The sequence below is a fragment of the Drosophila santomea genome, unplaced genomic scaffold (genome assembly GCF_016746245.2).
Source record: "Drosophila santomea strain STO CAGO 1482 unplaced genomic scaffold, Prin_Dsan_1.1 Segkk72_quiver_pilon_scaf, whole genome shotgun sequence".
NCBI classification, from domain to species: Eukaryota; Metazoa; Arthropoda; class Insecta; order Diptera; family Drosophilidae; genus Drosophila; species Drosophila santomea.
Genome location: NW_025319005.1, coordinates 1 through 10,743, shown reverse-complemented (window position 1 = coordinate 10,743; position 10,743 = coordinate 1). Strand labels below are relative to the sequence as shown.

Here is a 10,743-nt window from a genome sequence, read left to right as displayed (position 1 = left end):
AACTAAATGTCGATCATTGATTGCTTTTTCAGGTAGACCAAATTGAGAGTATAGTGTGTATCTATTGATAGATTCATAACATGGCTTTGTACAGACTGTACTGAATTCAGACACCGTGTGTATATCAACGCATCGTGGAGTGCGAAAAATAAAAAAACTACTTTATATTTTATATAATAGAAAATTTGAAAAATCTTACTGCATATATAAATAAAATATGACAATTCTTAAAATAATTTTTTGTATAATTTATTCAATACAACATAATAGTAGTTAAAAATTTTTTCAAATCTTTGGTAACAATTTGGTCGTCCTGAAAAGGACGGTTTGATTGACGATTTTATGTACAAGTAGGGTTTCAGCTTTTGAAACGTTTAGTTTAAGCCTTCTTCTCGGTCTTTTTGGGCAACAGAACAGCCTGAATATTCGGCAAGACTCCACCTTGGGCAATAGTGACGCCGGAGAGCAGCTTGTTTAACTCCTCGTCGTTGCGGATGGCCAGCTGTAAATGACGCGGAATAATTCTAGTCTTCTTGTTGTCACGAGCAGCATTGCCTGCCAACTCGAGAACTTCAGCGGCCAGATATTCCATTACGGCTGCTAGGTAAACTGGAGCGCCTGCACCAACACGCTCGGCGTAGTTGCCCTTCCGGAGCAGACGGTGAATACGGCCCACAGGGAATTGAAGACCGGCACGGTTGGAGCGGGACTTTGCCTTTCCCTTCACTTTGCCACCTTTTCCACGTCCAGACATTTTGCTTTGCGTTTATTTCACTTAGTTCACTTTACACACGGAACACGAATGCTGGCCGAACCCCGGCAGGGAAATATTTATACTTTTTCGTCTGCCAGCGCTTTCAGTTAGGGGTGGTGACTTAGACCTGAAATGATTGCGTAAAAAAGTATAAAAATGAACGCGTTCGGAGCCACATTATGATAGTGAATGTGTTTGTGAAATATAAGTAAAGTAATAATGCCGCCGAAAACTAGTGGAAAGGCAGCCAAGAAGGCTGCAAGGCTCAGAAGAATATCACCAAGACCGACAAGAAAAAGAAGCGCAAGAGGAAGGAGAGCTATGCCATCTACATTACAAGGTTCTCAAGCAGGTCCATCCTGACACCGGCATTCATCTAAGGCGATGAGCATCATGAACAGCTTTGTAAATGATATTTCGAGCGCATTGCTGCCGAGGCGTCTCGTCTGGCTCACTACAACAAGCGCTCGACCATCACCAGTCGAGAAATCCAAACGGCTGTTCGCCTGCTTCTGCCGGGAGAGTTGGCCAAGCATGCTGTCAGTGAGGAACCAAGGCTGTCACCAAGTACACCAGCTCCAAATAATTTGTTCCTACGAATGCTGCGGACAATAATCCAAAACGGCCCTTTTCAGGGCCACAATGTGTTTCACCAAGGAAATGTATTTTTCAATATATCGTCGATTTCAACTTATCCATCCCCAATATGGGGTTAAAATTGTTCAAATTTGATTAGATATATACCAAAAATCGGAAATGAAAACTCAATACGCTCAAAAAGCAACGTAATCAATAACCAGACACGACGCGATGGTTGCCAATAAAATTAATGGAGCATTTTAATTTTCAAATAGTATTTAAATGAAAGTTTTTTCTCTTGCAACGGAATCGTTGTAGCCCTGAAAAGGGCTTGTTTAAACAAATTTCAGATCTGGAAATCTAAAATTTTGATTGCGAACATGTACTTTTCACAATTTACTTCTTGGCAGCCGTAGTCTTTGCTTTCGGCTTCTTGGCCGTAGCAGAAACCGCTGCTTTCTTCGCAGTCTTTTGGGTTTTGCAGACGCCGCTGGCTTTGCCTTTGGGGCTTTGGCTGCTGCAGCCTTCGACTTCGCTGCGGTCGCGGTCGCTTTCGCCTTTGTTGCGGCGGGCTTCGACTTTACGATTCCAGTTTTCTTAGCATCCTTGGCTTTTGCCTTCTCTGTTTTCTTTTTCTCGGCAGTCTTTTGGTGGCCACAGCCTTCTTAGCCTTGGGCTTTTTGTCAGCAGCCCCAGCGGCAGTTTTTTTGGAGGAAGCACCAGTCTTCTTGGATGCTACCTTCTTGCTTTCCACTTTTTTCTCAGCAGACAAAACCCTCGACTTCGCCTTCGGATCCTTATCCTTCTTGGCGGAGGCCGAAAGTTTAAATGATCCAGATGCACCCTTTCCCTTTGTTTGGATAAGCTTTCCATTGACCACGGCCGATTTTAAGTACTTCTTGATGAATGGAGCTAACTTTTGGGCGTCGCATTTATAAGTGGCAGTGATATATTTTTTATTGCCAGAAGTGATGAGCCGCCACGTTCCTTTAAATTTTTAATCGAAGCGTCCACCATTTGCTGAGTTGGCGGATGTGACGGCGCCGCATTGGCTTTCTTTGCCTTTGTGCCGGCAGATCCAGATGCCTTTTTTTGGGCCACCTTTTTCTCAACTGTCGCGGATGGGGCAGCCACTGGAGAAGCGGACGTTGCAACTGCAGAATCAGACATTTTTCTTCACTAAGAACACTTTTTTTCTTCAGAAAATGGTCCGCGCGCTGTTTGCCAACCTCCCTCGCTCGGATGAGAATCGAGGAGGAGAGCACTTTGACAATACGACTGCTAGCAGTCATTTACTATGTTGATGTTTGCTTGAAGTGCAAACTTTTTTTTTAAATATAAAGTGTTTAAAATATTTAATAAAAATATGTTTTAATAGTTCTACATTCTTAAATAATTATTTTTTCACTATGAATTTTTCAAATGTTGATATATGGTTTTAGTGACTTTATAATGTTATTTGAACTTGAATATTCACATTTTTAACTAGAGCAATTTATAAAAAACATGTTTTTAAATTATAAATCATGAAAATAATTTAGAGATTCCCGATGTTTATTACAACTTTAACTTTCGACCTTTAGGAAAACCTAAAAAAGGAGCGTCTATTATTGATTGAGATACTTTATTACTTGATTTAAGTTGACAATGAACTACATAAAAAGTTTTCTCTACGGCATCATTCAGCAATAGTTTTTGATTCTAAAAATACATATATTGTCAAAAACAATGGATTTTTAATATTTTCTTAAATAATAACGTGTTTGCTTTAGTAGATTAAAGTTTTCATGCATTTTTATAAATAATTTGTCTAAAATAAATCAATTTCCCTGCCATATATCAGCCTTCATATAGTATGTCATACAATGTTTTCATTTAATAAAAATATAAAGCAATCTTTTTTGTATTATCTCTTTCTTTATATATTAGATATTCAATTTCCCAACGTAATTAACCAATTTCTAAACAAGTTTTTACAGATCTTTTATTTTTTACAGACGGTTGAAGGGGCAGTTCCACTTGCCTCGCACGATCTCTTCAATAATATTCCCAAATTGAGTTAAAACTAAAAAAAAATTTAATTAACAATCTTTATGTTCTAGTTTTCTGTTACTTTCCAAATATTGGACAGACCGATATAATTACATTATTTCCAAACTGTCATTCGCAGAATTTTGATTTTTTATAGATGTTTGAAGGTAACGTGGTTCTTGCTCCGTATGACTATTTCAGTGTTATTTCTAAAGGAAGCACTAATAAAAAATATAAAACAACTGTTTTTATATTAACCTTTTCTTTTATTTTATTTCAATTTTTTTGATATGTTTGAAGGTTCAGTGCCGTTTGCCCCTTATAAACATTTCAATAATATATTCAGCTGAACTTAACACAAAGACAAAATATAGAATATCAATTGTTATTATTTTCTATATATAATATTATATTCTAATATATATTCTTTTATAAATAGGCTGCAAAAGAAAAGTTTAAATCTCATTGAATGTGGTTTGTGGTCCTGAAAAGGACCGATTGTAGAGTATGCTAGGGCTTGGGCTGCCAGTTGAAGCCTTGCCAACTTAAGCACGTATAAATAGAGGCACACAGAAAATGTTAAAATTAGTTCTTCAGTGACTTTCGGACTGTGTGTGCAGAATAGTATAAAACAGTGAATAATGACTGGTCGTGGTAAAGGAGGCAAGGGATTGGGAAAAGGTGGCGCCAAGCGTCATCGCAAAGTGCTTCGTGATAACATCCAAGGTATCACGAAGCCTGCTATCCGCCGTTTGGCTCGTCGTGGCGGTGTGAAGCGCATATCTGGACTCATATACGAGGAAACGCGTGGTGTTCTGAAGGTTTTCTTGGAGAACGTAATTCGTGATGCCGTCACCTACACCGAACACGCTAAGAGAAAGACTGTTACAGCCATGGATGTTGTGTACGCTCTGAAGAGGCAAGGCCGCACCCTCTACGGATTTGGCGGTTAAACAAAAAGTCCTGTACTTTTATTAAGCAATCGGTCCTTTTCAGGACCACCACTCACTTTTTAAAAGGAGGTACATTTTCAAAAAAATATTTCCTTTTATTGGATGGGAATCCCAAGAATGAGGTAGTCCGCTATTGCATCAAACTAAATGTCGATCATTGATTGCTTTTTCAGGTAGACCAAATTGAGAGTATAGTGTGTATCTATTGATAGATTCATAACATGGCTTTGTACAGACTGTACTGAATTCAGACACCGTGTGTATATCACGCATCGTGGAGTGCGAAAAATAAAAAAACTGCTTTATATTTTATATAATAGAAAATTCGAAAAATCTTACTGCATATATAAATAAATATGACAATTCTTAAAATAATTTTTTGTATAATTTATTCAATACAACATAATAGTAGTTTAAAATTTTTTCAAATCTTTGGTAACAATTTGGTCGTCCTGAAAAGGACGGTTTGATTGACGATTTTATGTACAAGTAGGGTTTCAGCTTTTGAAACGTTTAGTTTAAGCCTTCTTCTCGGTCTTTTTGGGCAACAGAACAGCCTGAATATTCGGCAAGACTCCACCTTGGGCAATAGTGACGCCGGAGAGCAGCTTGTTTAACTCCTCGTCGTTGCGGATGGCCAGCTGTAAATGACGCGGAATAATTCTAGTCTTCTTGTTGTCACGAGCAGCATTGCCTGCCAACTCGAGAACTTCAGCGGCCAGATATTCCATTACGGCTGCTAGGTAAACTGGAGCGCCTGCACCAACACGCTCGGCGTAGTTGCCCTTCCGGAGCAGACGGTGAATACGGCCCACAGGGAATTGAAGACCGGCACGGTTGGAGCGGGACTTTGCCTTTCCCTTCACTTTGCCACCTTTTCCACGTCCAGACATTTTGCTTTGCGTTTATTTCACTTAGTTCACTTTACACACGGAACACGAATGCTGGCCGAACCCCGGCAGGGAAATATTTATACTTTTTCGTCTGCCAGCGCTTTCAGTTAGGGGTGGGTGACTTAGACCTGAAATGATTGCCCGTAAAAAGTATAAAAATGAACGCGTTCGGAGCCACATTATGATAAGTGAATTGTGTTTGTGAAAATATAAGTAAAGTAAATAATGCCGCCGAAAACTAGTGGAAAGGCAGCCAAGAAGGCTGGCAAGGCTCAGAAGAATATCACCAAGACCGACAAGAAAAAGAAGCGCAAGAGGAAGGAGAGCTATGCCATCTACATTTACAAGGTTCTCAAGCAGGTCCATCCTGACACCGGCATTTCATCTAAGGCGATGAGCATCATGAACAGCTTTGTAAATGATATTTTCGAGCGCATTGCTGCCGAGGCGTCTCGTCTGGCTCACTACAACAAGCGCTCGACCATCACCAGTCGAGAAATCCAAACGGCTGTTCGCCTGCTTCTGCCGGGAGAGTTGGCCAAGCATGCTGTCAGTGAGGGAACCAAGGCTGTCACCAAGTACACCAGCTCCAAATAATTTGTTCCTACGAATAATCCAAAACGGCCCTTTTCAGGGCCACAATGTGTTTCACCAAGGAAATGTATTTTTCAATATATCGTCGATTTCAACTTATCCATCCCCAATATGGGGTTAAAATTGTTCAAATTTGATTAGATATATACCAAAAAATCGGAAATGAAAACTCAATACGCTCAAAAAGCAACGTAATTCAATAACCAGACACGACGCGATGGTTGCCAATAAATTAATGGAGCATTTTAATTTTCAAATAGTATTTAAATGAAAGTTTTTTCTCTTGCAACGGAATCGTTGTAGCCCTGAAAAGGGCTTGTTTAAACAAATTTCAGATCTGGAAATCTAAAATTTTGATTGCGAACATGTACTTTTCACAATTTACTTCTTGGCAGCCGTAGTCTTTGCTTTCGGCTTCTTGGCCGTAGCAGAAACCGCTGCTTTCTTCGCAGTCTTTTTGGGTTTTGCAGACGCCGCTGGCTTTGCCTTTGGGGCTTTGGCTGCTGCATCCTTCGACTTCGCTGCGGTCGCGGTCGCTTTCGCCTTTGTTGCGGCGGGCTTCGACTTTACGATTCCAGTTTTCTTAGCATCCTTGGCTTTTGCCTTCTCGGTTTTCTTTTTCTCGGCAGTCTTTTTGGTGGCCACAGCCTTCTTAGCCTTGGGCTTTTTGTCAGCAGCCCCAGCGGCAGTTTTTTTGAAGGAAGCACCAGTCTTCTTGGATGCTACCTTCTTGCTTTCCACTTTTTTCTCAGCAGACAAAACCCTCGACTTCGCCTTCGGATCCTTATCCTTCTTGGCGGAGGCCGAAAGTTTAAATGATCCAGATGCACCCTTTCCCTTTGTTTGGATAAGCTTTCCATTGACCACGGCCGATTTTAAGTACTTCTTGATGAATGGAGCTAACTTTTGGGCGTCGCATTTATAAGTGGCAGTGATATATTTTTTTATTGCCAGAAGTGATGAGCCGCCACGTTCCTTTAAATTTTTAATCGAAGCGTCCACCATTTGCTGAGTTGGCGGATGTGACGGCGCCGCATTGGCTTTCTTTGCCTTTGTGCCGGCAGATCCAGATGCCTTTTTTTGGGCCACCTTTTTCTCAACTGTCGCGGATGGGGCAGCCACTGGAGAAGCGGACGTTGCAACTGCAGAATCAGACATTTTTCTTCACTAAGAACACTTTTTTTCTTCAGAAAATGGTCCGCGCGCTGTTTGCCAACCTCCCTCGCTCGGATGAGAATCGAGGAGGAGAGCACTTTGACAATACGACTGCTAGCAGTCATTTACTATGTTGATGTTTGCTTGAAGTGCAAACTTTTTTTTTAAATATAAAGTGTTTAAAATATTTAATAAAAATATGTTTTAATAGTTCTACATTCTTAAATAATTATTTTTTCACTATGAATTTTTCAAATGTTGATATATGGTTTTAGTGACTTTATAATGTTATTTGAACTTGAATATTCACATTTGTAACTAGAGCAATTTATAAAAAACATGTTTTTAAATTATAAATCATGAAAATAATTTAGAGATTCCCGATGTTTATTACAACTTTAACTTTCGACCTTTAGGAAAACCTAAAAAAGGAGCGTCTATTATTGATTGAGATACTTTATTACTTGATTTAAGTTGACAATGAACTACATAAAAAGTTTTCTCTACGGCATCATTCAGCAATAGTTTTTGATACTAAAAAATACATATATTGTCAAAAACAATGGATTTTTAATATTTTCTTAAAATAATAACGTGTTTGCTTTAGTAGATTAAAGTTTTCATGCATTTTTATAAATAATTTGTCTAAAATAAATCAATTTCCCTGCCATATATCAGCCTTCATATAGTATGTCATACAATGTTTTCATTTAATAAAAAATATAAAGCAATCTTTTTTGTATTATCTCTTTCTTTTATATATTAGATATTCAATTCCCAACGTAATTAACCAATTTCTAAACAAGTTTTTACAGATCTTTTATTTTTTACAGACGGTTGAAGGGGCAGTTCCACTTGCCCGCACGATCTCTTCAATAATATTCCCAAATTGAGTTAAAACTAAGAAAAAATTTTAATTAACAATCTTTATGTTCTAGTTTTCTGTTACTTTCCAAATATTGGACAGACCGATATAATTACATTATTTCCAAACTGTCATTCGCAGAATTTTGATTTTTTATAGATGTTTGAAGGTAACGTGGTTCTTGCTCCGTATGACTATTTCAGTGTTATTTCTAAAGGAAGCACTAATAAAAAATATAAAACAACTGTTTTTATATTAACCTTTTCTTTTATTTTATTAATGTTGGGCTCACAATTAAAATAACAATATTTCGATTCTTTCATTAGCAGAATTTCTATTTTTTTGAAATGTTTGAAGGTTCAGTGCCGTTTGCCCCTTATAAACATTTCAATAATATATTCAGCTGAACTTAACACAAAGACAAAATATAGAATATCAATTGTTATTATTTTCTATATATAATATTATATTCTAATATATATTCTTTTATAAATAGGCTGCAAAAGAAAATTTTAAATCTCATTGAATGTGGTTTGTGGTCCTGAAAAGGACCGATTGAAGAGTATGCTAGGGCTTGGGCTGCCAGTTGAAGCCTTGCCAACTTAAGCACGTATAAATAGAGGCACACAGAAAATGTTAAAATTAGTTCTTCAGTGACTTTCGGACTGTGTGTGCAGAATAGTATAAAACAGTGAATAATGACTGGTCGTGGTAAAGGAGGCAAGGGATTGGGAAAAGGTGGCGCCAAGCGTCATCGCAAAGTGCTTCGTGATAACATCCAAGGTATCACGAAGCCTGCTATCCGCCGTTTGGCTCGTCGTGGCGGTGTGAAGCGCATATCTGGACTCATATACGAGGAAACGCGTGGTGTTCTGAAGGTTTTCTTGGAGAACGTAATTCGTGATGCCGTCACCTACACCGAACACGCTAAGAGAAAGACTGTTACAGCCATGGATGTTGTGTACGCTCTGAAGAGGCAAGGCCGCACCCTCTACGGATTTGGCGGTTAAACAAAAAGTCCTGTACCCCTATTAAGCAATCGGTCCTTTTCAGGACCACTATTTAGTTTTTAAAAGGAGGTACATTTTCAAAAAATATTTCCTTTTATTGGTTGGGAATCCCAAGAATGAGGTAGTCCGCTATTGCATCAAACTAAATGTCGATCATTGATTGCTTTTTCAGGTAGACCAAATTGAGAGTATAGTGTGTATCTATTGATAGATTCATAACATGGCTTTGTACAGACTGTACTGAATTCAGACATCGTGGAGTGCGAAAAATAAAAAAACTACTTTATATTTTATATAATAGAAAATTTGAAAAATCTTACTGCATATATCAATAAAATATGACAATTCTTAAAATAATTTTTTGTATAATTTATTCAATACAACATAATAGTAGTTTAAAATTTTTTCAAATCTTTGGTAACAATTTGGTCGTCCTGAAAAGGACGGTTTGATTGACGATTTTATGTACAAGTAGGGTTTCAGCTTTTGAAACGTTTAGTTTAAGCCTTCTTCTCGGTCTTTTTTGGGCAACAGAACAGCCTGAATATTCGGCAAGACTCCACCTTGGGCAATAGTGACGCCGGAGAGCAGCTTGTTTAACTCCTCGTCGTTGCGGATGGCCAGCTGTAAATGACGCGGAATAATTCTAGTCTTCTTGTTGTCACGAGCAGCATTGCCTGCCAACTCGAGAACTTCAGCGGCCAGATATTCCATTACGGCTGCTAGGTAAACTGGAGCGCCTGCACCAACACGCTCGGCGTAGTTGCCCTTCCGGAGCAGACGGTGAATACGGCCCACAGGGAATTGAAGACCGGCACGGTTGGAGCGGGACTTTTGCCTTTCCCTTCACTTTGCCACCTTTTCCACGTCCAGACATTTTGCTTTGCGTTTATTTCACTTAGTTCACTTTACACACGGAACACGAATGCTGGCCGAACCCCGGCAGGGAAATATTTATACTTTTTCGTCTGCCAGCGCTTTCAGTTAGGGGTGGGTGACTTAGACCTGAAATGATTGCCCGTAAAAAGTATAAAAATGAACGCGTTCGGAGCCACATTATGATAAGTGAATTGTGTTTGTGAAAATATAAGTAAGTAAATAATGCCGCCGAAAACTAGTGGAAAGGCAGCCAAGAAGGCTGGCAAGGCTCAGAAGAATATCACCAAGACCGACAAGAAAAAGAAGCGCAAGAGGAAGGAGAGCTATGCCATCTACATTTACAAGGTTCTCAAGCAGGTCCATCCTGACACCGGCATTTCATCTAAGGCGATGAGCATCATGAACAGCTTTGTAAATGATATTTTCGAGCGCATTGCTGCCGAGGCGTCTCGTCTGGCTCACTACAACAAGCGCTCGACCATCACCAGTCGAGAAATCCAAACGGCTGTTCGCCTGCTTCTGCCGGGAGAGTTGGCCAAGCATGCTGTCAGTGAGGGAACCAAGGCTGTCACCAAGTACACCAGCTCCAAATAATTTGTTCCTACGAATAATCCAAAACGGCCCTTTTCAGGGCCACAATGTGTTTCACCAAGGAAATGTATTTTTCAATATATCGTCGATTTCAACTTATCCATCCCCAATATGGGGTTAAAATTGTTCAAATTTGATTAGATATATACCAAAAAATCGGAAATGAAAACTCAATACGCTCAAAAAGCAACGTAATTCAATAACCAGACACGACGCGATGGTTGCCAATAAAACTAATGGAGAATTTTAATTTTCAAATAGTATTTAAATGAAAGTTTTTTCTCTTGCAACGGAATCGTTGTAGCCCTGAAAAGGGCTTGTTTAAACAAATTTCAGATCTGGAAATCTAAAATTTTGATTGCGAACATGTACTTTTCACAATTTACTTCTTGGCAGCCGTAGTCTTTGCTTTCGGCTTCTTGGCCGTAGCAGAAACCGC

General features: G+C 39.1%; 6 protein-coding genes and 3 pseudogenes across 6 annotated transcripts; 4 read left to right on the top strand and 5 right to left on the bottom strand.

Moving 5' to 3' along the window:
• Positions 1-314: 314 nt before the first annotated feature.
• LOC120457674 (histone H2A) lies at positions 315-816 on the bottom strand. Its single transcript, XM_039645166.2, has one exon. The coding sequence runs from the start codon at positions 752-754 to the stop codon at positions 380-382; it is 375 nt and encodes a 124-aa protein (XP_039501100.1). The 5' UTR covers positions 755-816; the 3' UTR covers positions 315-379.
• A 157-nt stretch (positions 817-973) lies between these two features.
• Positions 974-1,388, top strand: LOC120457672 (annotated as a pseudogene).
• A 268-nt stretch (positions 1,389-1,656) lies between these two features.
• On the bottom strand, positions 1,657-2,533 carry LOC120457669 (annotated as a pseudogene).
• A 1,428-nt stretch (positions 2,534-3,961) lies between these two features.
• Positions 3,962-8,844, top strand: LOC120457676. The gene is made up of 4 exons (XM_044006708.1): positions 3,962-4,312; positions 5,006-5,060; positions 5,453-5,788; positions 8,522-8,844. The coding sequence occupies exons 1-4, from the start codon at positions 4,006-4,008 to the stop codon at positions 8,832-8,834; spliced, it is 1,011 nt and encodes a 336-aa protein (XP_043862643.1). The 5' UTR covers positions 3,962-4,005; the 3' UTR covers positions 8,835-8,844.
• LOC120457670 (histone H2A) lies at positions 4,771-5,273 on the bottom strand. Its single transcript, XM_039645162.2, has one exon. The coding sequence runs from the start codon at positions 5,208-5,210 to the stop codon at positions 4,836-4,838; it is 375 nt and encodes a 124-aa protein (XP_039501096.1). The 5' UTR covers positions 5,211-5,273; the 3' UTR covers positions 4,771-4,835.
• On the top strand, positions 5,386-5,843 carry LOC120457671 (histone H2B). The gene has a single exon (XM_039645164.2). The coding sequence runs from the start codon at positions 5,436-5,438 to the stop codon at positions 5,805-5,807; it is 372 nt and encodes a 123-aa protein (XP_039501098.1). The 5' UTR covers positions 5,386-5,435; the 3' UTR covers positions 5,808-5,843.
• Positions 6,113-6,992, bottom strand: LOC120457668 (histone H1-like). The gene has a single exon (XM_044006709.1). It carries the CDS (start codon positions 6,960-6,962, stop codon positions 6,186-6,188), a length of 777 nt encoding a protein of 258 aa, XP_043862644.1. The 5' UTR covers positions 6,963-6,992; the 3' UTR covers positions 6,113-6,185.
• Positions 8,845-9,269: 425 nt separating the features above from the next.
• On the bottom strand, positions 9,270-9,770 carry LOC120457675 (annotated as a pseudogene).
• Positions 9,771-9,904: 134 nt separating this feature from the next.
• Positions 9,905-10,573, top strand: LOC120457673 (histone H2B). Its single transcript, XM_039645165.2, has one exon. It carries the CDS (start codon positions 9,936-9,938, stop codon positions 10,305-10,307), a length of 372 nt encoding a protein of 123 aa, XP_039501099.1. The 5' UTR covers positions 9,905-9,935; the 3' UTR covers positions 10,308-10,573.
• Positions 10,574-10,743: the final 170 nt, after the last annotated feature.

What these genes read in the sequence shown, in the direction of transcription:
- LOC120457674 (XM_039645166.2), bottom strand. Translation starts at nt 754, where the DNA reads ATGTCTGGACGTGGAAAAGGTGGCAAAGTGAAGGGAAAGGCAAAGTCC.
- LOC120457676 (XM_044006708.1), top strand. Translation starts at nt 4,006, where the DNA reads ATGACTGGTCGTGGTAAAGGAGGCAAGGGATTGGGAAAAGGTGGCGCC. An exon ending in CACCCTCTACGGATTTGGCG is followed by an intron (nt 4,313 to 5,005) that starts GTTAAACAAAAA and finishes TGTCACGAGCAG; the next exon opens with CATTGCCTGCCAACTCGAGA. An exon ending in TATTCCATTACGGCTGCTAG is followed by an intron (nt 5,061 to 5,452) that starts GTAAACTGGAGC and finishes GCCGAAAACTAG; the next exon opens with TGGAAAGGCAGCCAAGAAGG.
- LOC120457670 (XM_039645162.2), bottom strand. Translation starts at nt 5,210, where the DNA reads ATGTCTGGACGTGGAAAAGGTGGCAAAGTGAAGGGAAAGGCAAAGTCC.
- LOC120457671 (XM_039645164.2), top strand. Translation starts at nt 5,436, where the DNA reads ATGCCGCCGAAAACTAGTGGAAAGGCAGCCAAGAAGGCTGGCAAGGCT.
- LOC120457668 (XM_044006709.1), bottom strand. Translation starts at nt 6,962, where the DNA reads ATGTCTGATTCTGCAGTTGCAACGTCCGCTTCTCCAGTGGCTGCCCCA.
- LOC120457673 (XM_039645165.2), top strand. Translation starts at nt 9,936, where the DNA reads ATGCCGCCGAAAACTAGTGGAAAGGCAGCCAAGAAGGCTGGCAAGGCT.